This window comes from Papaver somniferum, unplaced genomic scaffold, assembly GCF_003573695.1.
Source record: "Papaver somniferum cultivar HN1 unplaced genomic scaffold, ASM357369v1 unplaced-scaffold_115, whole genome shotgun sequence".
In the NCBI taxonomy this organism is placed as follows: Eukaryota; Viridiplantae; Streptophyta; class Magnoliopsida; order Ranunculales; family Papaveraceae; genus Papaver; species Papaver somniferum.
In genome coordinates this window covers 2,616,860-2,641,971 of record NW_020620492.1, presented here as the reverse complement: position 1 = coordinate 2,641,971, position 25,112 = coordinate 2,616,860, and the positions used below count along the sequence as shown (strand labels likewise).

Below are 25,112 nucleotides of genomic sequence, written 5' to 3'. Positions count from 1 at the left end.
CTATTCCATATGTACACACTCCCACAAAAAAGTAAATAATTTTCTCTTTAAAAAAAAAGACAAACTGACAAAGGCTTCCTGGCATTATTTTCAATAATACAGTTAGTTCAGTAGGACCTTCCATGCCCATTATTGCATTTATGGACGGGTATCAAAATATCAAGCTTATAAGTTATAAATTACTTCCAAATATCAATGCAAAGGTAGGTGGCTGATAGCCCAAGTAGGACTATTGGTGGGCATCCAAACCATCACTGATTGGCTTACTCCCAATTCCCAAATTCTTCAATCATTTCTCATCTCTTTCAGAGGCTTTACAACATTATGGAATTGCTTCTCGTACTCATCTCGGCTTCTTGTCTCCTGGTGAGCTTAGATTTACATTATCAGGAATTTCATAGGTTTTTCTTCTTTACAATGTAATGTATGTCTGCATTGGTGTTGCAGGTTGGAGCTGTAGGAAACCATGCTGCTCTTCCTTCTGAAATCTATTGGATTAACAAATTGCCAAACACTCTTATGCCCATAATGCTCCATGATCTCCTGCATCCTGGTTTGCTTCTAAAACTTTAGTCTGATTTATTTTGTTATTTATTTTTTTATTTTTATATTGAAATGGGACTTACATCTCTTTTCATTTCTTAATATTCTTGAAATGTCTCTTTTGGTTTGCAAACAGATCAAGAAGGAAAGCCACTGACTGACGTTAGAGCAGCAGGACCATCCCCAGGAAGCAGATACACCCCAAAGCACAGAAACACCATAGGTAGAGGTAGCAAACATTGCTCAGCAAATAAAACAAAAATCAAATGATACCAGAACTAAAAACTTGCCAACCCAAGACTTTTAGTCTCTTCTTAGTTCCTTGAAATGTCGTTTTTTGGTTTGATAACAGATCAAGGAGGAAAGCCATCGACTGACGTCGACAAAGCAGGAAGCAGCTTTCGAAACAACGCTGCAACTTTTTCCAATGACGTCGACAAAGCAGCTTACCCAATACCTACTGTACGCTACTCCTCCAAGCACAGAAACACTATTCAAAACCAGTTCAACCTTACTCTCAGCAAAAGCACCATTTCAAACCAATTAAACCTCCAGAAATACTCAAAAAACCCGCCTCTTGGAAAAAACAGAGTTGATAATAGACAACTCCAATATAATCCAGGCGTGTCTCTCTTCTTTTTAGAAAAAGATTTACATCCTGGGGCCAAAATGAACTTGCAATTTGTTGTAAGTACTGCTAGTGGAACTACTTTCTTACCACAAAAGCTGGCTAAGGTGACCCCACTCTCCTCCGATAAGTTGCAAGAGATCTTGAACCAGTTTGCTATCAACTCAAAATCAAAGGAAGCTGAATTAATCGATGAGACTATCACCAATTGTGAAGCACCAGCTATGGAAAACGAAGAGAAGTTCTGCGCAACTTCACTAGAATCACTTGTTGAATACGGTACTTCCAAATTCGGGAAAAATGTTAATGTATTGACCACGGAAATTTACAGTGATAAAGGGCAGAGAACACAAATGAGGAAACAACAGTATGTAGTGAGCTCAGGAGTAAGACAAATCGTTAGTGATAACTTAGTTGTGTGCCATAGCCTGCCTTATCTATATGCAGTTTTCTATTGTCATGCAACTTCAGCACATACATCACAAGCTTATGTGGTGCTTTTGGTTGGTGCGGATGGAATTAAGATCAAAGCCACGGTCGTTTGTCACAAAGACACCTCCAAATGGGATCCTGACCATGTAGCTTTCCAAGTCCTTAAGGTTAAGCCTGGTACTGTTCCAATCTGCCACTTCCTTACTGAGGATACTATTGTCTGGGTTGCTAAGAACAAAGACAACTAAGGATGACGATGAACTGTAAGGTATTATGTACCCGTTCAATAAAATCTTTTAACCGCTGAAAAATGGTTATTGGTGAAGAACTAGTGAAATTGCAGGAACTATTGTTAGCTTACAAAGAGATGCTATACTGAATATAGAACTTGTCTGACAGGCAGACTAAGGTTCCACTAGAAACATGAAATTGTTTATCTAATTTCTACTAATTACGAGATTTCTAAAAAAATTTTGCCATAATCCACCTTCAACTAAGCATACTCAGCTTCATTATTTATCAATTTCAGTTACAATAGATAAATTTTGGTAGAGAAACAGATACCTGGTTCTACCCCATCCACAATTTCTCATTAACTACACATGGACATTAACAAACGAAGGAAAAGAAAATTGCGTACAGAGCATTACCAGTAGTAATGGAGTTCTGTTTTTCAGATAATAAGATCTTCCAACATGAGATACTGAAGAGCAATCGAATACTTGGCACAACCAGCAGTTTTCTTCCTTCCTGCCGCTGATACAGTTGTTGATGCTAATGCCTCCAATGTCGCCCCTGTTGAGCTGATGATACCTGCACTGGTACTGCTTGTAATATTGTTAAGTAGGTATGACCCAGATCCATCACCTGTAAATGCACAATAACAAATCAAATTAGAGATCAACCCAGAATAACCTTAAGACCCTAAATGCAAGTGGGTCTCGCTCGTACAGTATCCCAGACATTCTTGGTATGAATCAAATGGTATGGAATAGCAGTGCAGACCTGGCTTAATTGTGAAAATGGAAGGAACCCATCTCTTATAGATGAATAAAGACCTGGGTGTATCCCCAAGATGAGTATCCGAAATCAAAAGCTTGCAACTATACTTGTCTCCTCCTACTAATGACGATTCGAGCAGTAGTCTTTCACTGTATGATAATGTTGTTATATATGTGAGGCATTGCTATCGTCAGTACTAGCTACAATATCATACTGCTAAATATCAGCTATCAAATGTTGGAATTCTTACTTGGCGTGGAGAATCGCGTCACGACATAACGCAAGACTACGAACCACAGCTAAATCCCGTCCTCGATAATTACCACCATATCTTTGTTTACAATTAGTGTCATCAAAGAACTCCCCAAAATCATCGATAATTACCGCTCCAGGGAACGTTCCCCCTTCATTGTTCCAGTGCATATGAAATGCAGCGAAATATTTCTTAATCCCTTCATCATCTTCCACATATCTAATTAAACATAAATCACACCATTCACAACATAAATTGCAAGTAAAAACTACAAAATTTTGGAGAAATGGGTTTGGTTGATAATTCTTACTTCATTTTGATTTTCTGAAAGATATCTGAAGAAGGATCCAGACCCTGAGATAAGAATGGAGGTTTTTTCTCTAATCTGTGTTTGCTGCATATAAAAATCACATCTCTTCCTTGTTCTAAAACATTGTTAACTGCAAACTGGAAGAGAAGTGATGTTTTGCCACTGCAAATGTACAAGGAAGAACACAGATATCCATCAGTCCTGTAATGTTGAAGCTAGTAGAGAGATATTTAGAGAGATAAGGAGAGAGTAGTTACCAAGAAGGAGGACCAGAGAGAAGAGTGATTTGGGGGTCATTATTGTGAGAAGCAGCAGAGTCGTTGTGCTCATCAACTGTTTGTTGCTTGATCCAAAAGAACCTCTTTACCATTTTAAAGGAAACTTTATAAACTCCAAATTTGGGGGCGGGGACAAGGTTCGAACCTACGTTTCATCATGGCGCAACTTTTGGAACTTGTCTTGGTATTTAGACGTGAGTTGATAGTGGGCTGGGCCTGCCAGCTAGTATAACATGCCATGAACAAACACTTTTCGACCGAGTCGGTATGAATCAAATTTTATAGATGCTGGACAACTTTTTATTTTTTGTTTTGCTTTTCAAATTTCTAACTCCGTTTATATTTTTTGGTGCAACGTATTTGAATGAGGTACAATGTTTCACTTGTTTATTGAGTCGTATATTTAACCTAATTGAAACTTTTTCTATATCTATCTTACAAAAACAAATGTGTTTTGCCCAATCCGACGGTCTTGAATTGGACTTTTTAAGAGATCAACGGTTCATATTTCTTTCAAAATGCCTAAAAGTGCTAAAGACAAATCTCGGCTGAAAATGCACCCTGTTTTAAGCCATCATCGGACTCCTTAAATCTCCCAATTCAATGGTATTAATATCACAGTTATTTCTCATTCATGGGTATTAACGCCCGCTAATTAATCCCTTACGTTTTCAATCTTCTTCCTATTAATTTCTTATCAGAATTGATTAGTAGATGTACGCATTCTTCTAAGCATGTAGAGAACCAACCAGAAGACAAATCGGTGCCAAAACGTAAGGTCATTTTTCTAAGTCGCTTTCTCCCATTGTTTAATCTCATCCATCTTTTTCTTTGCTTTTGTTTGAAGTTAGGTGGTTATGTTGCTTACACTGGTGTTACGGTGATGGTGGGCGTGATTGGGAGGTGCTCACTGTTAATATTTCAGTGTGATTGCTCACAGGGTTAGTTATTTAGTTTGAAAATATTATTTAGTATTTGTGTGATTGTTAAATTTATATCACAATTTTTATATCACAATTTTTAATTAGTAAAAAGAAGGGAATACTCTTCAAATCCATAATCCAGGAATCAGTTTTATAGATTACCAAGGTATATATGTTGATTCACGCCTTCACCTACTGAGTTGATTGATGATCGTTTGTATTTTTGTTTAATTTTGAATGTTCTTTTTGTTTTTTCCTATGATATAGAGAAAGAAAGAAATTGGGAATGATGGAGATTTATATATATATAACAGGAGTGACGATGATACTAATGCAGACATAAAGAATGCATTATTATGGCATTTCCAGTTTCCCTCGAGGTTTCTTCTGATTATTTATTCTTTAATTGGAATTATTTGGTTCTACTGTTAGTATAAAATAGATGCATAGATTGGTTAAATCTTTCATTAGGTCTGCAATTTATCTGATATCTTCGTTGTATAGGATAGACATAAGGGATGCGTACTGTTTGCATTCCTTAGTAGTAGTGCGTTTATGAGATTAAAAATCGGGCAATATGCATGTCTATAGTATAATGGTAGACTCACTTATTGGAATTGGAGACGGTTTCATTTGAAACATGTATGTTGTCAATGGTATAATGGAATTTTTGATGTAGTGCCATGTAATTTGTGGCTCAAATTTTGTAAAAGGTATGCAAAATTTGCTTGACGAAGATGACTTAGTGGTGCTTCTTGCTGCACCACATAAACCTCGCATGATTGAGTTCATCTATCAGCGCCTTCAATTGTTATATTCGAGGAGTCAAAGCGCAGTCTTAAAATTTCTATGCGATGATTCTTTTACTATTATTTTATTTTGCAAGATTTGCTATTTGTTTTGGTTATATTTTAGATAAAAATTAGTATTCTCATTTTTTTCTACATCTTGAAGATTAATTACTTAGATTTTTTTTTTAAAATAGAGGGTTCTCCATTTCATTCTTCACCATACTCTCTCAACACTGCAAGGCCACTACTCTCTTAGTTTAGTTTGATTTTTTTTTTCTTCTTAATTTAGGCGGGTTGTACTTTTGCAGATATTTGTTGCGGAAAAATCACTACCATCCATCTTATGTAAATCATTAAGAATCATTACCCATCTTATGTTGTTGCCTTTTCTAGTTTTAAATTGCCAGTCTGGAAATTATCGATTGTTTTAAATTTGTGTAGGCCAAAAAAGTTTGATTGAAAGTTTGGATTCTCTCCTGCAACATGCACAGCTCTTTAAGTATGTCATTTTGAGATAGAGATGATAACCATATCTTGCTCATTTTGTAACTTTTTTAATCTCCTAAATAGTTAGTAGATGCAATGTTGTTTCTTGGGGAACTTTGCACTAATTCTATGTTGGCATATCTTCTCTGTGATTGGTGGCAGATCTTCTCTCGGATTATATACCTTTATGGTGGAAGATCAAACTGATATCAAATATTCCTTTACCTCTCTCATTTGCGTTAACAAAAAATTTCATTACTTTCTCTCCCGTTTAGCTCTTCCCAGATTTTGATACCATTTATTCAGTCTGCTCCTAATGATACAGCGGCCGATTTTGATAAGATAACCTTTTGCATTTGTAGTTTTATCATAGTTTAGATAGTAATAAATATCGGTAAGTTAAAACTCCGATTTTAGATATCACAATTGTTTATGAAAAATCAACTTTAGATGAGTAATAGTTAATCTTTGGAAGGTGAGGGTGTGATGAATTTGGGTTGAACTATTAATCCCTTTGTTGTTGTTAGGGATCCATATAGTGCTAACGTTAACAAAAGTGATATGGTTGACACATTTATATGAAATGAGAATTAATATGGTTTTCTCAATCAACTAATGTTAAGTTTACTTGGACTTATTTTGTTCATCTCTCATGCAAGTATTAGAAAGTGTCGACCAATATATCTATATTAATTATGTAAAATGATAGGTGATAGTATAAAATAGATGCATGGATTGGTTAAATCTTTTATTAGGTCTGCAATTTATCTGATCTCTTCATTGTATAGGATAGACAAAAGGGACGCGTACTGTTTGCATTCCTTAGTAGTAGTGCGTTTATGAGATTAAGAATCAGGCAATATGCATGTCTATAGTATAATGGTAGACTCACTCATTGGAATTGGAGACGGTTTCATTTGAAACATGTATGTTGTCAATGGTATAATGAAATTTTTGATGCAGTGCCATATAATTTGTGGCTCAGATTTTGTAAAAGGTCTGCAAAATTTGCTTGACGAAGATGACTTAGTGGTCCTTCTTGCTCACCACATAAACCTCGCATCATTGAGTTCATCTATCAGCGCCTTGAATTGTTATATTCGAGGAGTCAAAGTGCACGGTCTTAAAATTTCTATGCGATGATTTTTTTACTTTTTTTTTTGCAAGATTTGCTATTTGTTTTGGTTATATTTTAGATAAAAATTAGTATTCTCATTTTTTTCTACATCTTGAAGATTAATTAATTAGATTGTTTTAAAAAAATAGAGGGTTTTCCATTTCATTCTTCACCGTACTCTCTCAACACTGCAAGACCACTACTCTCTTAGTTTAGTTTGATTTTGTTTTCTTCTTAATTTAGGCGGGTTGTACTTTTGCAGATATTTGTTGCGGGAAAATCAGTACCATCGATCTTAGGTAAATCATTAAGAATCATTACCCATCTTATGTCGTTACCTTTTCCAGTTTTAAATTGCCAATCTGGAAATTATCGATTATTTTAAATTTGTGTAGGTCAAAAAAGTTTGATTGAAAGTTTGGATTCTACTGCAACATGTACAGCTCTTTAAGTATGTCATTTTGAGATAGAGATGATAACCATATCTTGCTCATTTTGTAACTTTTTTAATCTCCTAAATAGTTAGTAGATGCAATGTTGTTTCTTGGGGAACTTTGCACTAATTCTATGTTGGCAGATCTTCTCTCTGATTGGTGGCAGATCTTCTCTCGGATTATATACCTTTATGGTGGAAGATCAAACTGATATCAAATATTCCTTTACCTCTCTCATTTGCGTTAACAAAAAATTTCATTACTTTCTCTCCCGTTTAGCTCTTCCCAGATTTTGATACCATTTATTCAGTCTGCTCCTAATGATACAGCGGCCGATTTTGATAAGGTAACCTTTTGCATTTGTAGTTTTATCATAGTTTAGATAGTAATAAATATCGGTAAGTTAAAACTCCGATTTTAGATATCACAATTGTTTATGAAAAATCAACTTTAGATGAGTAATAGTTAATCTTTGGAAGGTGAGGGTGTGATGAATTTGGGTTGAACTATTAATCCCTTTGTTGTTGTTAGGGATCCATATAGTGCTAACGTTAACAAAAGTGATATGGTTGACACATTTATATGAAATGAGAATTAATATGGTTTTCTCAATCAACTAATGTTAAGTTTACTTGGACTTATTTTGTTCATCTCTCATGCAAGTATTAGAAAGTGTCGACCAATATATCTATATTAATTATGTAAAATGATAGGTGATAGTATAAAATAGATGCATGGATTGGTTAAATCTTTTATTAGGTCTGCAATTTATCTGATCTCTTCATTGTATAGGATAGACAAAAGGGACGCGTACTGTTTGCATTCCTTAGTAGTAGTGCGTTTATGAGATTAAGAATCAGGCAATATGCATGTCTATAGTATAATGGTAGACTCACTCATTGGAATTGGAGACGGTTTCATTTGAAACATGTATGTTGTCAATGGTATAATGAAATTTTTGATGCAGTGCCATATAATTTGTGGCTCAGATTTTGTAAAAGGTCTGCAAAATTTGCTTGACGAAGATGACTTAGTGGTCCTTCTTGCTCACCACATAAACCTCGCATCATTGAGTTCATCTATCAGCGCCTTGAATTGTTATATTCGAGGAGTCAAAGTGCACGGTCTTAAAATTTCTATGCGATGATTTTTTTACTTTTTTTTTGCAAGATTTGCTATTTGTTTTGGTTATATTTTAGATAAAAATTAGTATTCTCATTTTTTTCTACATCTTGAAGATTAATTAATTAGATTGTTTTAAAAAAATAGAGGGTTTTCCATTTCATTCTTCACCGTACTCTCTCAACACTGCAAGACCACTACTCTCTTAGTTTAGTTTGATTTTGTTTTCTTCTTAATTTAGGCGGGTTGTACTTTTGCAGATATTTGTTGCGGGAAAATCAGTACCATCGATCTTAGGTAAATCATTAAGAATCATTACCCATCTTATGTCGTTACCTTTTCCAGTTTTAAATTGCCAATCTGGAAATTATCGATTATTTTAAATTTGTGTAGGTCAAAAAAGTTTGATTGAAAGTTTGGATTCTACTGCAACATGTACAGCTCTTTAAGTATGTCATTTTGAGATAGAGATGATAACCATATCTTGCTCATTTTGTAACTTTTTTAATCTCCTAAATAGTTAGTAGATGCAATGTTGTTTCTTGGGGAACTTTGCACTAATTCTATGTTGGCAGATCTTCTCTCTGATTGGTGGCAGATCTTCTCTCGGATTATATACCTTTATGGTGGAAGATCAAACTGATATCAAATATTCCTTAACCTCTCTCATTTGTGTTAACAAAAAATTTCATTACTTTCTCTCCCGTTTAGCTCTTCCCAGATTTTGACACCATTTATTCAATCTTCTCCAAATGATGGAGCGGCCGATTTTGATAAGGTAACCTTTTGCATTTGTAGTTTTATCATAGTTAGATGGTAATAAATATCAGTAAGTTGAAATCTAAGACTATTTAAGATTTTGGTTTAACAAAATAAGAAGTAGACAGAGATAGGTTTAACAGAAGATAACTTCTTTGATTATTTTCGTACACAGTTTATCAAAAGAGATACAAAGTATATATACATAAACTTCCTTGAACTGCAAGGTAAGAGTGTTTCCTAACTAAACTTGATTTCCTAAAATACAATTTGCTTGACAAACAGGGTATCATGTGTCATGTTGCACGCGTACCAGATGATGAGTTAACACCCTCCCGCAAGCGTAACGGGTTATCCTGAACCGTTAGCTTGAATCGTAAAAGAGAAAACCGATCTTTAGAGAGTGGTTTTGTAAATATATCCGCAATTTGATATTTAGATGATATAAAACGAACATCAAGAAGTTTGGAAGCAACCCGATCACGAACAAAATGATAGTCAATTTCTATATGCTTCGTCCGAGCATGAAATATAGGATTGACTGTGAGATAAGTTGCACCAAGATTGTCACATCATAATATGGGAGGAGAACGTGTAGATATACGAAGCTCCGAAATGAGCGACTGAATCCACATAATTTCAGCAGTAGCAATAGCGAGTCCCCGATATTCAGCTTCAGTACTAGAATGAGATACTGTTTTCTGTTTACGAGCACTCCAGGAGATAATATCTCCACCTAAATAAACACAATATCCACTAGTAGAACGACGATCATCAAGAGAACCAGCCCAATCACAATCGGTATATGCACTGAAAGATAATTGTAAATAAGGTGATGGCCGAAGAAGTATACCAAAGGTACTTGTACTCTTGAGATAACGAAGAATACACTTAACTAAACCCCAGTGAAACTCGGTAAGAGCATGCATAAATTGACAAACTTTATTGACAGCATATACAAGATGGACGAGTAAATGTTAAATATTGCAATGCTCCAACAATACTACGGTATTCAGTAGCATCAGCTAATAAAGTGCTACGATCAGAAGAAATATCACCAGAAGTACTCAGTGGAGTGGTAATTGGTTTGACTCCATCCATTTTTGCGCGAATAAGAAGATCATGAGCATAACGTTGTTGGGAAAGAAATAAATCCGAAGAAGTACGAGTTTCCTCGATGCCAAGAAAATATAATAATTGACCAATATCTTTAATTGCAAATTCTTGTTGTAAACGAGTGAGAATAGAGGTGATACATGTGGTACTGGAGCCAGTATCAATAATGTCATCCACATAGACCAAAAAATAAATAGCACCATAAGTGCCATTGTAAATAAACAATGACGTGTCACACTTCGAAGTAACAAACCCAATTTGTAGCAAAAAGGTACTAAGTCTGTGGTACCACGCACGAGGAGCCTGTTTAAGTCCGTAAAGAGAACAATATAGTTTTCACACATGTATAGGAAAACGAGAATCCACATAACCTGGAGGCTGTTTCATGTACACCTCTTCTTGAAGTTCTCCATATAAGAAGGCATTCTGCACATCAAGCTGATGAATAGGCCAATTGGAAGATAAGGCCAATGTAAGAATAATACGTATAGTACATGGTTTAATAACCAGACTAAACGTTTCAGAGTAATCAATCCCCTCTTGTTGATTGTAACCTCTTTGCAACCAAGCGAGATTTACGACGTGCAATTGTACCATCAGGATTGTGTTTGATACAAAAAAACCCATTTACATCCAATAACGTTCATAGAAGGATCATATGGTACTAGTGACCATGTACCATTTCGAATTAATGCATTGATCTCGTCATCGGAGGATACACGCCAATCCGGATCTTTATGATCCTGTGAAATACAAGTAGGTTCACTAAGGGAATCACATACCAGTGCGTATTTAGAGTTGGGTTTAAAAATGCCATCCTTATACCATGTCACCATTGGATGTGTCGAAAGAGTAGGTAGTACATCAGAAGCTGAACACTAGAGTCTGTTGCCGTATGTGTAGATCCTAAGACGTCAAAAGAATACACAGGAGTTGGTGCTGGAGACTGATCATTAGGTGGAAAAAAATACACTTGGGAGGCAGGTGTAGACAACATTCAATCTGAGGTAGTATCAACAGTTTCATCTTGAACTGGTTGTGGATTTAACAAAGACCGAGGAGCTGTAGATGACGTCAATTGCTGAGTAGATGGAGACTGCGGTGCAGGAGACTGAGAAGACACCAATTGCTGAGTAGATAAAAGCTGCCTTGTTGGAGACCGAGGAGAATTCAGTGACTGAGCAGATGAAAGTTGCCTTGTTGGAGACCGAGGAGAATGCAGTTGCTCGACAAGTGGAGATGAACGAACTATAGACTGTCTAACAGAAGCTGTGCGATCTGACAGCACCGGAGGGACAGTGTAACGAGCAGAAGAAACCATAAGTAAAGAGACAGATAAGGGAGAAGATGGAGTTACCTGTGAAGTAGTCAGATGCCGGAGAAGGTGATGATGCAGATGCGAAGGAAAAGGTAGTCTCGTAAAAAACAACATGACGGCTGACGTAGATTCGACCCATAGGAATATGAAGACACTTATAACCTTTGTGAGCTGGACTATAGCCAATAAAAACACAAGGAGAAGAAAGAGGATCCATTTTTTGAGACCTACACGGATGCAAGTGAGGATAACATAGAAAACCAAATACACGAAGAGAAGTGTAATCAGGTGGGAGACCAAAAAGATCTTCATATGAAGAGGAATTATTAACGGAAATCAAAGGGACACGATTCATTAAATAACAAGCAGTGTAAAACGAATTATACCAGTATGAAGACAACACAGAAGCCATATTTAAGATTGTAAGACCAGTTTCACGAATATGACAATGACGACGTTTAAACAAACCATTTTGCTCAGAAGTATGTGGGCATGAAAAACGATGAAAAATTCCAAGTTTCTGGAGATACGGAGTAAGTTTGCGATACTCAACAGCATTGTCAGACTGAAATATTTTTATCTTTCGATTAAAAATATTTTCAACATGCTTTTGGAACAAAAAGAATATAGAAAAGACATCAGATTTCTGAGACATAGGAAACATCCAAGTAAAACGACTATACACATCAATAAATATGACATAATATTTGTAACCTTCATTAGATAAAATATGTGAGGGTCCCTATACATCCGAGACAATTAAATCTAATGGATTCAAATAAATAGTTGTACTAGATTTAAATTGTAACTTATGACTCCTATGCTCATGACAAGATGAACAAAAACTAATAGTTTGGTTTGAAATCGAAAGAGAAAACTGAGAAATAACTTTGCGAACTGTGCGCATCATTGGATGCCACATTCTAGCATGTCAGGCTTGTAAACTAGCACGTTCTCCTATACAATCTTTAGGAGATTGAGACGAGTAACCGAGTTGATAAAAACCACCCTTCCTACTGCCACGAAGAAGAACCTTCCCGGTACATCGATCCTTCACAAAATAAAAATTTGGATGAAATTCAAATAAGACATTATTATCAGTAGTAAGACGAGAAACAAATAAGAGGTTGTGAGAGATTCGTGGTGCAAAAAGAACATTGCAAAGCAGCAACTTATGATTGTGAGTTCCCAAAATAGAGGAACCAACATTAGAAATTGGTATAGAAAAACCATTATGCAGTTGTATTTGGTCAGGACCAGTATACTTAGTTGGAAATTGAATACGAGAAAAATCATTGGTGATATGATCTGTAGCACCACTGTCGGGAGTCCACGAGGGTGATGGTAGTAAGCCAGGTCCATGAGTAGCATATGCGCGTGGTGCAGATGATGGTGGTTGACGCCTAGGTGGACGGAAGCTTCTGTCAAAACGGTTCCAATAATCTTGGGCTTCATGATTTTTACGCCCACAAAGCTGACAGGGTACTTCAGAACGAGAAGGCCCACGTGGAGGTTGTGGTCTGTTATTTCCAGAGAAACGAGATGGAGCAAACATCGAAGTATTTGGTGCTGCAGAGACAGTTGGTGAAGCAAAACGTGATGGAGGCTGTCGAGATGGTGCATCGTTATTAGCCACAGGTTGAACATTCAACGTTTTGGTCTGATGTTCCATTCGTAACTCAAACGTAAGCAGAAACGTAAGAAAGTCCTCGACTGTAAGAGAGCTCATAGTGGTGGTGAGAGATGTAACAATAGCATCATAAGAACTGTCTAAACCAGCAAGAAGACAATGGCGAAATTCTTTATCTGTAACCTTAGTGTTAGCAGCAGCAAGACTATCGACTAAATCTCGAGCATGATCAATATATGCTCGCATGGTTTGATATCCTTTCGTAAGTGCTCGTAACTCGCAGTGGAGATGATGAATTTGAGCATCGGATTTAGAGGCATACTGAGCTTCAAGAGAGTCCCAGATTTCTTTGGAAGTTATGAGACGATGAACATGACGACAAAAAAGCAGGTGTAAGAGACGAGAACAACCAACTTACCAGGATTTTTATCCTGTTTTATCCACGAAGCAAACGCCGGATTGGGAGCGTCATCAGCAAGAGCAGGTGTAGGACAGGGTTTGGTACCGGTGACATGGCCATCTAAATCATAGCCTTGGAGATAGGGTAGAAACTGAGCACGCCATAGGGAATAATTGTTTTCATCGAGTTTAACTGTGATTACATGGTGAGGTTGAGAACACTGAACGGAAACCATTGTTGAAGTTTGTGAGGGTATAGAAGATGAGATAACTGCAGAGATTGTAGAAGAAATTGTAGAGGAAACAGTGGAGGATTCGATAGACATAGTTTTGGGGATCTAAAACCGCTCTGATACCAAGCTAAGACTATTTAGGGTTTTGGTTTAACAGAAGAAGAAGTAGACAGAGATAGGTTTAACATAAGAGAACTTCTTTGATTATTTTCGTACACATTTTATCAAAAGAGATACAAAGTATATATACATAAACTTCCTTGAACTGCAAGGTAAGAGTGTTTCCTAACTAAACTTGATTTCCTAAAATACAATTTGCTTGACAAACAGGGTATCGTGTGTCATGTTGAAGACGTACCAGATGATGAGTTAACATTGAAATTCCGATTTTAGATATCACAGTTGTTTATGAAAAATCAACTTTAGATGAGTAATAATTGTTGGAATCTTGCAACAATTGAAGAAACGTCAGATGTATCAAACAATAAATATAAAGAACAGTATCAAACAACTCTACCACGAACAAATTGATGAGGGCAGAATCACAGGTTCAACAAGCTGTCCTTAACACATTAGTTCGCGGGTATACTCTGAAGTAATGCTAAACCCCAACGTGCGAAGATGTGTCCATGATAAGACTGCCCGATATAACTTGAGTTAGCACAACGCAAGTTACCCACTCTTGAACTCAGCAACAGGGATGGAAGCAAAACGCCGCACAAAATATAAGAAGAAGAAGAAAAGTAGACCTAGAGATAGTCGCTGCTTGTGTGTTTTTAAAACAGAATTTCGAGTCATATTTATAGGATGAGATACTTGCAAATCAAGTTAGGTTTTTTGTTTTCTTCAAAAACTCGTAAAAAGAATTTCCCACAAATAAAACTCTTAAAAAATAATTTTTGAATTAAATTCCTAAAGAAAAAATTCTCCCAAAAATAAATCCGTGTAGGAAAGGGACTTGGTGCATGGTATACGCGTATATCGCATGGGTCAAAATATGTATGATTATATAGTGGAGCTCCTCTTTAGTTTTCCACAATGTGGGACTAAAGGTTCCACTTCATTCACCCAAAAATGAGTGAGTATCCTTAGACCTTTAGGTCATTAGATCAAACCATACGAAGACCATAAAATCTTTTTAATTAAAACTCATTTTCTCCAACAATAATTTATCTTTGGAATCTGAGGGTGTGATGAATTTGGGTTGAACTATTAATCCCTTTGTTGTTTATAGGGATCCATATAGTGCTAACATTAACAAAAGTGATATGGTTGACACATTTATATGAAACGAGAATTAATATGGTTTTCTGAATCAACGAACGTTAAGTTTACTTGGACCTATTTTGTTCATCTCTCATGCAAGTATTAGAAAGTGTCGACCAATATATCTATATTAATTATGTAAAATGATAGGTGATAGTATGATACAGCTCACTAATTAACTTTGCAAACAGCTTTTTTGGAGGAGTCGTTGATGCACATAATTTTCTCCAATTACCACCAGCTCCATCTTCGGAAGCCAATAGCTTTAGTAGGCTTACAAGTGGTACGTCGTTTGGAATATGCTGATGTTTCTCATCAACCTCTTGAAGTTGTAGTTACTACAAGTGGAGCTTCTACGCTTAGACGAGACATGCCCACATCTTCTGTTGGTGTATCTTATAAAATCACCCATAGAAAGTTATCCTTGAAAACTTTTCAGAGATTCTGGTGGTGAAGGCAAGATTGAGATTACATCATAACTTCTAAGGCAAAGTCTTGGATTATAAAGAAACAGATTTCATGGCCATGGAAGGAAATAAACCAGAATATGATTTTGAATAGTAAAGTAAGCTGCACATCTAATACGGTAGCAGGCCTCTTCGTAAGTTTGATAGAAAAACAGATTTGTTGTATCATGACATATTCCTTTTTTGAGAAGAAAAGGTAATACTATTCATTATGACATCTTGAATTCTTGACAGGGGAATACACGGATTTCTAATCTTATCAAAAAACGAAACAGATTCTTTGACATCTTGATAACGGTCATTACCTTTATTTTCTTACCGTAATTAATCATCATGCAAAGATGGGGTGTTTCCAATAACAAACCGATTATGTTTGCACTATTATCAAGAACAAAAAATTGGGACTGGCCGCGGTTCCTGGCTACCTGACAGTCCCTGTGCTGCCGTCTGCATCTACATATAATACTATACATTATCATCAAGATATAGAGAATAAAACTTTCATTTTGAAGCCCAAAGCCATGCCAAAGCCCACTCCATTAAGGTCGGGCTAGACATGCCAAATAGTGAAATAGAGTTCCTACCTGGAGTTGATTTTAAAAAATTCTAAAGTAATAATTGGAATTTGGATATTAAGCGGGTTTTAAAACAATTTAAGTATTAATCTTCAAGATGTGGGAAAAAAACGAGAATACGAATTTTGATGCAAAGTATAAACAACACACAAAGCAAATCTTGTAAAAAAAAAATCATCGTATAGAATTTTGCTAACTTGCCCGTAATTTTGAGAAGTATTTCAGAAAAATTAATCAAATAAAATTAGATAAAGGCTTAGTTTGGTAGTGCTGCGGTTTTAGTGAAAGCATTTTTCTGTTGTGCATTGTTGTGCTGTGTTGTGAGAAAAACGCAGTTAGACGTTTGGTAAAATATTAATTAAAGATAAAGCTTATTAAAAAAAGAAATCAAACTGTGTTTGACAAAATATGGCTTTGTAGCAAATGAAAAAAAACAGACACATTTCTGAAAATAGTATTATTCAATTTTATTGGGTTTAAAAATAATTAGTTCTTTTACTATAAAATATAAATATATATAATATTAAATTTACTAATTGTTATTATTATTATTATTTTGAAAAATGTTATTTTACTTAACCACTTATTAATATATGTACAATTTTCAAACAAAAATCAAAGTTTTAAATTTTATTCTTGACAAATTAAATGAAATGGTATATAAAATATTTTGAAAATAAAAAATAATAATATTTAAAGAATAAAATATTGATTGTATATAGGTTTAAGGGTAACTTTTGTCATTTACAAAATAAAAAAGATAAATGAAGCATTAAATTTAGATGAGACTAAAACTTATATGCTTTTATAGCTTTTACAAGCTTCTCTTCCACACATGAGGAATTTAGAAAGTGTTTTTGATAAATTGTGCTTTAATTTTTTTTTACTAAACACTAATTTCAAAAATTATTAACATATATAAGTTTTGAAAGTGCTTTTATAAAAATAAAACCATTACCAAACCGAGCCAAAATCTCTTCTGATAAGACATGGAAAGAAGAATCAGATGTTCCCCATATATGTTCTCATCGAGGTTTTGTTTCAACAATTATACAATTAACCAAGTTATTGGACAGTTACCAACCCATGCTATTTGCAGATATACTAGGCTAGCCTATTAAACTTTAGGGAAAGTATGAATCTTCCAATTTACTAATCGGGTTGCAACATTCTTTAGACTCCTATGAGTACATGGCTGGGTCGGGCGAGTATATGCAAATCGAGTATTTTTGAGTATTATTTACATTCTTCAAGAATATTAGAAGCCAAATCCAGGACCGTTACGACACGGGTCATATACTAGTGTGTTTGAATAAAATATAATGTTACACGGGTTTGTCCGGATATATGTTTGACCGAAAAGCTTTTTCTATAATTTTATTATCCTTAGAGGCGAACATGATTAGTCAGGTGCAGATTAGGATATACCGAGTCAGATTTAAATAAGTTGAATCTTTCTATGGACTATACAGTTAAATCTCACGGTTTCATTTTTTTTTATTCATATTTCGGATGACTCGGTTATATATTTGTTCCACTTCGTATTTGAGTGACGTATAATTTTATCCTGGATAAATTGGGACCTATGCAACTTAATTGGGGCCTATAGCTACATGATAAAATAGGGTCATTAAGAAGTAATTCATAGAAACCCCTTAACCAATTATTTTCTTAATGGATAATTTACCTCTGATTAATTAGTGTTAATTCAGGTGATTAGTGGTAAAGTATAGTGTTAGATGTGAAATTAACTTGTGTTAATTAATCATGTGAACATGAAAAATGTTGAAAATTTGAAAATTTTTGAAGAACACCAACTCAGAATCGGTATATGTATGTTGTCAAAAACATATACCGATTGTAATCTCAAAAGCATACAGAGATTTTTTGAAACTAGCTTCTACCCAGAATCGGTTTATATGGACATGCAAATCAACCGATTATCCATAATTGGTTTATCTTGGCATGAACGTAAACCGATTGTGGGTAAATTTTCTCTTTTTTATCTGTGAATTATGTGTTGTTAAACATCAAATAAAATTAAAATTCATTCTATACCCGAGTTTATGTAATGAAATCGAGTATGATTTCATACTCATTTTATGATCGAGTATTAACTGAAAAAATGGGTTAACCAGAATCGGTTTACACGATACATATGTAAAAACCGATTCCTGACATTGCACATCTGGAATCGGTTTATAAGAATGCTCATGTAATCCGATTCTAACAAAAAAAAGATAAAGAAAAATCGAGAACAACAATCGGCTTACTCGACACATATATAAAATCCGATTCTAACATTATACATCAACAATCGGTTTTTATAAGTGCTAATGTAATCCGATTCTGGTTCAAATTTCTCGAACCAGAAAAAATATCAAGGGCAATCGGTCTTTGTGGGCATGAACATAAACCGTTTCTATTTGCATTCGGATCACATATACATTAAGGTTAACCGATTCTGATAAACCAAGAAAAATTTGATTTCAAAATTTTCAATTTTTGAGTAATTTTAATTTTATAGGATTGGGTTGAGAAGAAAAGAAGAAGAATCAGTTGAAGTGGAGATGGAAATGAATTGGATTTTGATTTTAGTTTTTAATTTTATGATTTTAGTTTTATGATTTTGATTTTGATTTTTAATTTTTATGATTTTGATTTTAGTTTTTAATTTTATGATTAGGGTTTGACGGTCACAAATTAGTAATATTAATATTTGATAGAGGGTTAAACGGTAGTTTCATCAAACTTAGACACCTCTTATCATTCTTTATGTGGTGGATGAAAAAAATCCATATACCTCAATTTAGCCGGGAATTTTATACCGATGTTGGACTGGACTGAATACTTTCAGGGTGTTAGTCCTCAAGGGAGTTGGGGGAGTTGGGTGTAGTTGTTTTTTTTCCCGTTAGTCGTGAGGGAGTTCGAGGGAGTCTCTCAAAATCCCTGTTAATCGTGGGAGAGTTTAGAAGAGTCTCCCAAACCCTAAAAAACCCCGTTAGTCGTGGGGGAGTTTGAAAAAAACTCTTAAACTCACTGTTAGTGGTAAAAATTAGAATGATAGGGAGTTTGTTTTTTTTTGGGAGTTCTGGGGAGTTCAAGGGAGTTTATAGTGTATCTTTGCCTCACTCCAAATCTCTCAAAAAAGTAGAAATTTTGGGAGGGTCTCTCAAACTCCCTACACTCAACACACCAAACTCTCTCAAACTCCATATACTCTCTTACACTCACTCAAAATCCCAAAATTTAAAATACATTAAACTCCCTTCAACTCATTCGTGGACTAACCCCTGTTTTTATATTCCATAATTCCACTATTTCTGAGTCACATATAATAAGCTAATAAGCCAGACTCAAATAAAACGAGTCATGAGCCGGATTCCTCCGACTCCACACACTTTTATCTTATTTGGTCTTTTTATGCCACTCTTTTTACACCGGTTCTCTACATGTAAACCCTAGGGTTATATTCGTCTCTCCTGCGAAAACTGTTATAAACTCAGTTAGGGTTTTGAGGCTTCTTTTATTCTCAGAAACAAAGTGGCGGAGGAGGGTTAGCTCCAGAGGCGGAAGAAGAAGAAGGAGAAGAAGATTAGGTTAAACCTAATTTACAGTCGAAGAACTCAATCATGGTTCGTAATCTCTCTGTATTTCAACTTTTTAAAGTTTAAGAATCCTTCTTCCAGTTAAGATTTTCATTTTTTTTTAATCTCGCACTGATGTTCTGAAGCGTTCGTCTTGTCTTTAATTGTTGAGTGATGAAGTTTAATTTGAGGTGCCGGAAGTATGATTTGCTTTGTGATCATCTCATTTGTGTAGTTTAGTTGAGATTTTGATTGTGGATTTGATTGATATTAGGGATTTGTAAAGTTTTACATTGTTACACTTCCTGGTTGTAGATTTTTTTTTCCTTAGGACAAATCTTGGTTTTGTGTGGATATGCAATTTTTTGCTAATTTTTTTTGTGGATTTACTTGTATTCTGGATATTTTTATATGTTAATCTTTGAATCTGAATAGCTAAAAGGTTGATATATATTGGCAGTATGACCTAGTAGGATGAAAATCTGGATGTTTGAATGAATTTGAAGAGGCATTGTAACCATGGTGGGCACTAGGGGAGTTAGACTTGTTTGGCTAGTTCTCCCCTACGGCCACTATGAAGTCTTGACTGTCTACTTTTTCATTAGATTGCTGATTCCTCAACTATTGGCTGGTTTCCTGCAATGAGCTTATGTTCTTCTTTTTGTTCAGTTTCATTTCTAGATGGACAATGGAGAAAACATCGCCAAAACCCTTACTCTTAATTGGGAATTGGGGAACACCCAATCCCATGGGAGAGTCGGTTTTGGTGATGTTTTTTTCATTGTTTGTAAGGAATTGTTGTTATATAAATGCCTCTCAGAGTAGCCATATGAGTTTTTGGGAGATTTATTTCTTCTAATTTTCAGTCTCATATCTGGTTTAGTGATGAGGCATAAATTGACTCAGTCTTTTTCTAGTTCTTAGAAATTGATCTTTTTCAGAGCTTTTTGATTTTGGACTTCACAGAAAATTTTATTGTTTTCAATCTGGTCCTTCAATCAGCTCTGATACATCTAATACTTGCATTGGTCCTCCATTTTCTGATCTATATTTTGCTTGGGTTATTAATTAAGATTTGCCTTCGAATAACTGGATGTGGAAAATTCAGACCACATTCAGTTCAGACAAGTGCATAGAATAAATATATGAGGGGATTGTGTTGGAATTCTTCACCTTCCTTTTAAATCAATCTTAGTGGGAAGGAATGATTTTCCTTTCTTATGATTGATTCAACATTTAATTTTTTACTCTTACAAATGTGTGATTGATAGTTGTCAAGGTTAGTAGAATGAGTGTGTAATGTAAGTTACAGAAAGGTGTATGCAGGTTCTGAGACTCTATACTTGCCGGGATCCAATCTAAAATTCTAAACCCTAAGCGAAGTGACGATAAAATTCATTGCTCAATCCACTGAATTCTGTGATGTTACTCTTGAATCTCGACAGGTTCTGATCGCTCTGGGAATTAGATAAACACCCGATGTTAACCCGAGGTCTAGTGACTGTTATCAATTTGGGTGTTAAATGAAATAAATCGATTAAGCATGGTATCTAGAAATTCATAACTCTGTAAGTGCATTCCAATAGAATGTCCCCTGTTATTGTCCAATGTAATTGCATTTGTTGTATTTCTGTTGATGTTGTGAGTTTCAAGGATGTTTGTATGAATTGCTGAAAATGCAAAGGTTCCTTACACTTGTAGTACATTCCAAAGATGTTGTATCCTAACTGTTCGATAATTCTCAGGCGAGGGGATTGAAGAAGCATTTGAAGAGGCTTAATGCCCCAAAGCATTGGATGCTCGATAAACTTGGAGGCGCATTTGTAAGTAAATGATTGATTTACATTTTTAAGTTTACAAAGGATGCAATGCTTACTCGCTAGGCGAACTTTCTGTTGTGCAGGCTCCCAAGCCATCATCAGGTCCACACAAATCTAGGGAATGTCTACCCTTGATTCTTATCCTGCGAAACAGATTGAAGTACGCCCTTACCTACCGCGAGGTTATTGCTATTTTGATGCAAAGGCACATTCTTGTTGACGGGAAAGTGCGAACAGACAAGACCTATCCATCTGGATTCATGGGTACGTGTGCCTAATGTACTCCTTCACTTGCTCTATTTCTTCATTTTAGTCTGAATTTTCTTAACATGTTTCCATAGAGAAATGCTATCTATGATCATAGTCTTAAAAGTATGTGAAACCCTGATATTGCTTCTTTGTCAACCTTTAATAGATGTTATATCGATTCCCAAGACAAACGAGAACTTCCGTCTTCTGTATGACACCAAGGGTCGCTTCCGTCTCCACTCGATCAAGGATGAAGAAGCTAAGGTTAGTCCTTTTATGCTCATTTGTTATGCCATGCTTGTCTGTTGAATGTTTCACAGCTCTAATACTTGGTTTACTTTTACTAAAGGCTATACCCTCCATGTATATTACCAGTTATTTTAGTCACCATATTTCCCTGTCTATGTTTAAAGAAAATTTCCTCTCCATGTAGATTCCCAGTTATTTATTTTAATCATTGCGGTGTGCAGCCTCTGTTAAATGAAAATTATTTTTCTTGATCTCATAAATGAAAAATTCTCCTCTTTGCAGTTCAAGTTATGCAAGGTTAGAAATGTACACTTTGGAAGTAAGGGTATCCCATACATTAACACCTTCGATGGTCGCACCATCCGTTACCCTGACCCTCTCATCAAGGCTAATGACACCATCAAGCTAGATCTCGAGAGCAACAAGATTGTGGATTTTATCAAGTTTGATATTGGTAATGTCGTCATGGTTACTGGAGGTAGAAACAGAGGCCGTGTTGGTGTTATCAAGAACAGAGAAAAGCATAAGGGAAGTTTCGATACCCTTCACATCCAGGACTCTACAGGCCATGAATTTGCCACCCGTCTGGCCAATGTGTTCACCATTGGTAAGGGTACCAAGCCATGGGTTTCACTCCCCAAGGGCAAGGGTATCAAGTTGTCTATCATAGAAGAAGCAAGAAAGAGACTTGCTGCTCAAGGAGCTGCAACCGCTTAAAGCTCATGGAAGGTGTCAGCCATCATGAGGTGTAATGTTTTGAGGCTTATTTAGTGAATCTTAGCTTAAAAAAAAACAATTGCTGTTTTAGTTTATCCCTACTTTATTGAACAAAATTTTGAAGCTAACTCTGCTTTGCTGAGGATGTTATAGTTTGATCTGCTTTCTTTAGTGTCATTTACTCTTTTTCTGATGTTAATACTTTTTTTTTTCAGTTCTGCATCATTCAATCCATCTTTAGCTTCAAAAAATGTATGTTCAGATGCCATAGGATTAGTCAAAACAGGATTCCCATCCTTGTTGAGGAACTTTTTTATTTCGCATTTGGATACCATGCAGCTTCGGTTTTTGTGATGGATGAGTTTTGGGAGATTCTTTCTTCCAATTTTCAGTCTCGTATCTGGTTTAGTGATGAGGCATAAATTGATTCAGTCTTTTTCTAGTTCTTAGAAATTGATTTTTTTTTCAGATCTTTTTGATTTTGGACTACAGAAAATTTTATGTGTTTTTCATTCGAGACATTCAATCAGCTCTGATACATGATAGAATACTTGCATTAATTTTCCATGTTGTGATTTGCTTTTTTATCTGGGTTGTTCACTGAATTTCTGTTCTAGTTTGCCTTCGAATAACTGGATGTGGAAATTTGAGATCACATCCGGTTCAGACAAGGGCATAGAATAAATTTACGAGGGGAATGGTGTTGGGATTTATTTCTTCACCTCCCTCTTGAATCTATGTTGGTGGAAAGGAATGATTTTCCTTTCTTAGATTGTTCCCCAACCGAAATGAGGATAAAATTCATTTCTCAGATGTTACTCTTGGATCTCCGACAGTTCTGATCTCTCTGGGAATTAGAAAAGTGAAAAATACTAGACCCCCTATTATATGGGTTTAATATATAGAAGTCCGTTAAATGGATCCTCCCTTATCATCACTTTTTAATATTTCTAGGTCCATAATTTTAGATTTCGCGACTTGGTAATAAAGTTTAGGGTTTGCGGAAAATTCGTAATACCAAAAATACCCTTTACTATATATACCTAATGAAATAGGCTAAAGGTTTCATTTAACGATTCATTTTCATTTTCACTTTCTCTCACTTCTCACTCGTCTCTGTTCTGAAGAAGATTAGGGTTCTTTTATCAAAACGAAGAAAACAATTGCAGAGAGCAAGAAAACGATTCTCGCTCCATCGATCTTCGCTGAGGACGTTTACGTATTACAGAAGAACGAAAGCAGGAATGAGATAAATCTCAATCTAAGAAGATCTTAAGATTCCAACAAATCCTAAACGTAGTTCGAGCACCGCCGATCTTGATTTTGTAAGAAGAAATCTCAATCTAAGAGGAGAATCAGAAGATTACGATTGAACCACTACAATTTCATCATCAAATCTAAGAAATGAGATAATTTTTTCTCCTAACCTCTGTTTTCTCTTTAGAGTGATAATTTTGTTTTGAAAAATCAGATTTACGGCGATAAAATCTAATTTCTAACCAATTTTTTTATTCAATTTACAATTAGAGTCTATATTTGTGATTGTCTCTCTTTAATCTTTGTTTTGAGACAAAAGAAAATTTAGAAGAAGTTACGCAAAAATAAATAAATTAGGGTTCGAGATTGACATTTGATCGATCTCTCAATCCCCTATCCTGATTAAAAATCCAACTTCAGATTAGTAATGAGAACATCTAAATCTCCATTATCCATCTAACCTTTTCAGGTTTGAGTTATTCTCAATTTTTTCCCTAACCAGGAACTTCTGAAATTATTATTACAGCTTCAATGAAATGATTGCAATTAGTTGTTCCTGTACTTGCAGTTAAGAAACAAGGTTTGTAACCTATGATTTCCAGTAACTGATGAAGAAAAACAATTCGGAATGAGTTATTGAGGATCAATTCAATTGTTTTTAACTCTTTAGTATTATATACAGATTGTATCAACTTTATAGTCTGAGTTTACTGTTCTCTTTTTCTTCAGAATTAGATACATGTGCAATTTCTTACAGAATTCAATATTACGATTTGTCATCCCTAGCTTATTTGTTCTTATGAATATATTGTTCTTGAACTTCACTACAGAATCTAAAAGTTTCAAAAGAAAGTTGGTCTCTCCTGCATCAGCAAGAGTAATTACAACTTTGAGAAACCTTTCTTGTGCCTCACGAGGATGCTTGCAAGGTACTATCAAGTTTTCTATACTTGCTCTAGTTTGTTCAGTTATGAGATAGATTTGACTGTTCTGTATACACTGGTTTTTGATTTTTGAATGTCCTGTTTTATTCATTTGTATGAGAAGTGTTCTAGCTTCTACGGTACTAATATCATTTGCTTTTCATGTAATTACTAAGAAGGCTGACCCCAAGGTGCTGGCTAACAAAGCTGCCAAGGCTGTCAAAGCTG

General features: G+C 35.3%; 4 protein-coding genes, 1 non-coding gene and 2 pseudogenes across 6 annotated transcripts; 5 read left to right on the top strand and 2 right to left on the bottom strand.

Annotated features, from left to right (window-relative positions):
* The first annotated feature begins 263 nt into the window (after positions 1-263).
* On the top strand, positions 264-2,017 carry LOC113329001 (BURP domain protein RD22-like). Of its 2 annotated transcripts, none has more exons than XM_026575979.1 (4): positions 264-366; positions 448-553; positions 680-766; positions 896-2,017. In XM_026575979.1, exons 1-4 carry the CDS (start codon positions 325-327, stop codon positions 1,849-1,851), a joined length of 1,191 nt encoding a protein of 396 aa, XP_026431764.1. In that variant the 5' UTR covers positions 264-324; the 3' UTR covers positions 1,852-2,017. The 2 variants fall into 2 exon arrangements, with proteins under 2 accessions (XP_026431764.1, XP_026431763.1); XM_026575978.1 differs by having other exon boundaries at positions 680-772.
* A 45-nt stretch (positions 2,018-2,062) lies between these two features.
* On the bottom strand, positions 2,063-3,586 carry LOC113329279. Its single transcript, XM_026576237.1, has 5 exons — positions 3,426-3,586; positions 3,169-3,330; positions 2,856-3,077; positions 2,609-2,754; positions 2,063-2,470 (listed from the first exon to the last, which is right to left on the bottom strand). Exons 1-5 carry the CDS (start codon positions 3,536-3,538, stop codon positions 2,277-2,279), a joined length of 837 nt encoding a protein of 278 aa, XP_026432022.1. The 5' UTR covers positions 3,539-3,586; the 3' UTR covers positions 2,063-2,276.
* Positions 3,587-9,650: 6,064 nt separating this feature from the next.
* On the bottom strand, positions 9,651-10,007 carry LOC113329161 (uncharacterized mitochondrial protein AtMg00810-like). The gene has a single exon (XM_026576127.1). It carries the CDS (start codon positions 10,005-10,007, stop codon positions 9,651-9,653), a length of 357 nt encoding a protein of 118 aa, XP_026431912.1.
* A 9,576-nt stretch (positions 10,008-19,583) lies between these two features.
* LOC113329224 (40S ribosomal protein S4-3-like) lies at positions 19,584-22,903 on the top strand. Its single transcript, XM_026576186.1, has 5 exons — positions 19,584-19,717; positions 21,415-21,492; positions 21,573-21,753; positions 21,905-22,002; positions 22,270-22,903. Exons 1-5 carry the CDS (start codon positions 19,715-19,717, stop codon positions 22,702-22,704), a joined length of 795 nt encoding a protein of 264 aa, XP_026431971.1. The 5' UTR covers positions 19,584-19,714; the 3' UTR covers positions 22,705-22,903.
* Positions 20,744-20,907, top strand: LOC113329296 (annotated as a pseudogene).
* LOC113329346 lies at positions 21,047-21,125 on the top strand. The gene has a single exon (XR_003349847.1). It is a non-coding gene; the product is annotated as a small nucleolar RNA snoR14 (small nucleolar RNA).
* Positions 22,904-23,321: 418 nt separating the features above from the next.
* Positions 23,322-23,464, top strand: LOC113329295 (annotated as a pseudogene).
* The last annotated feature ends 1,648 nt before the right edge of the window (positions 23,465-25,112 follow it).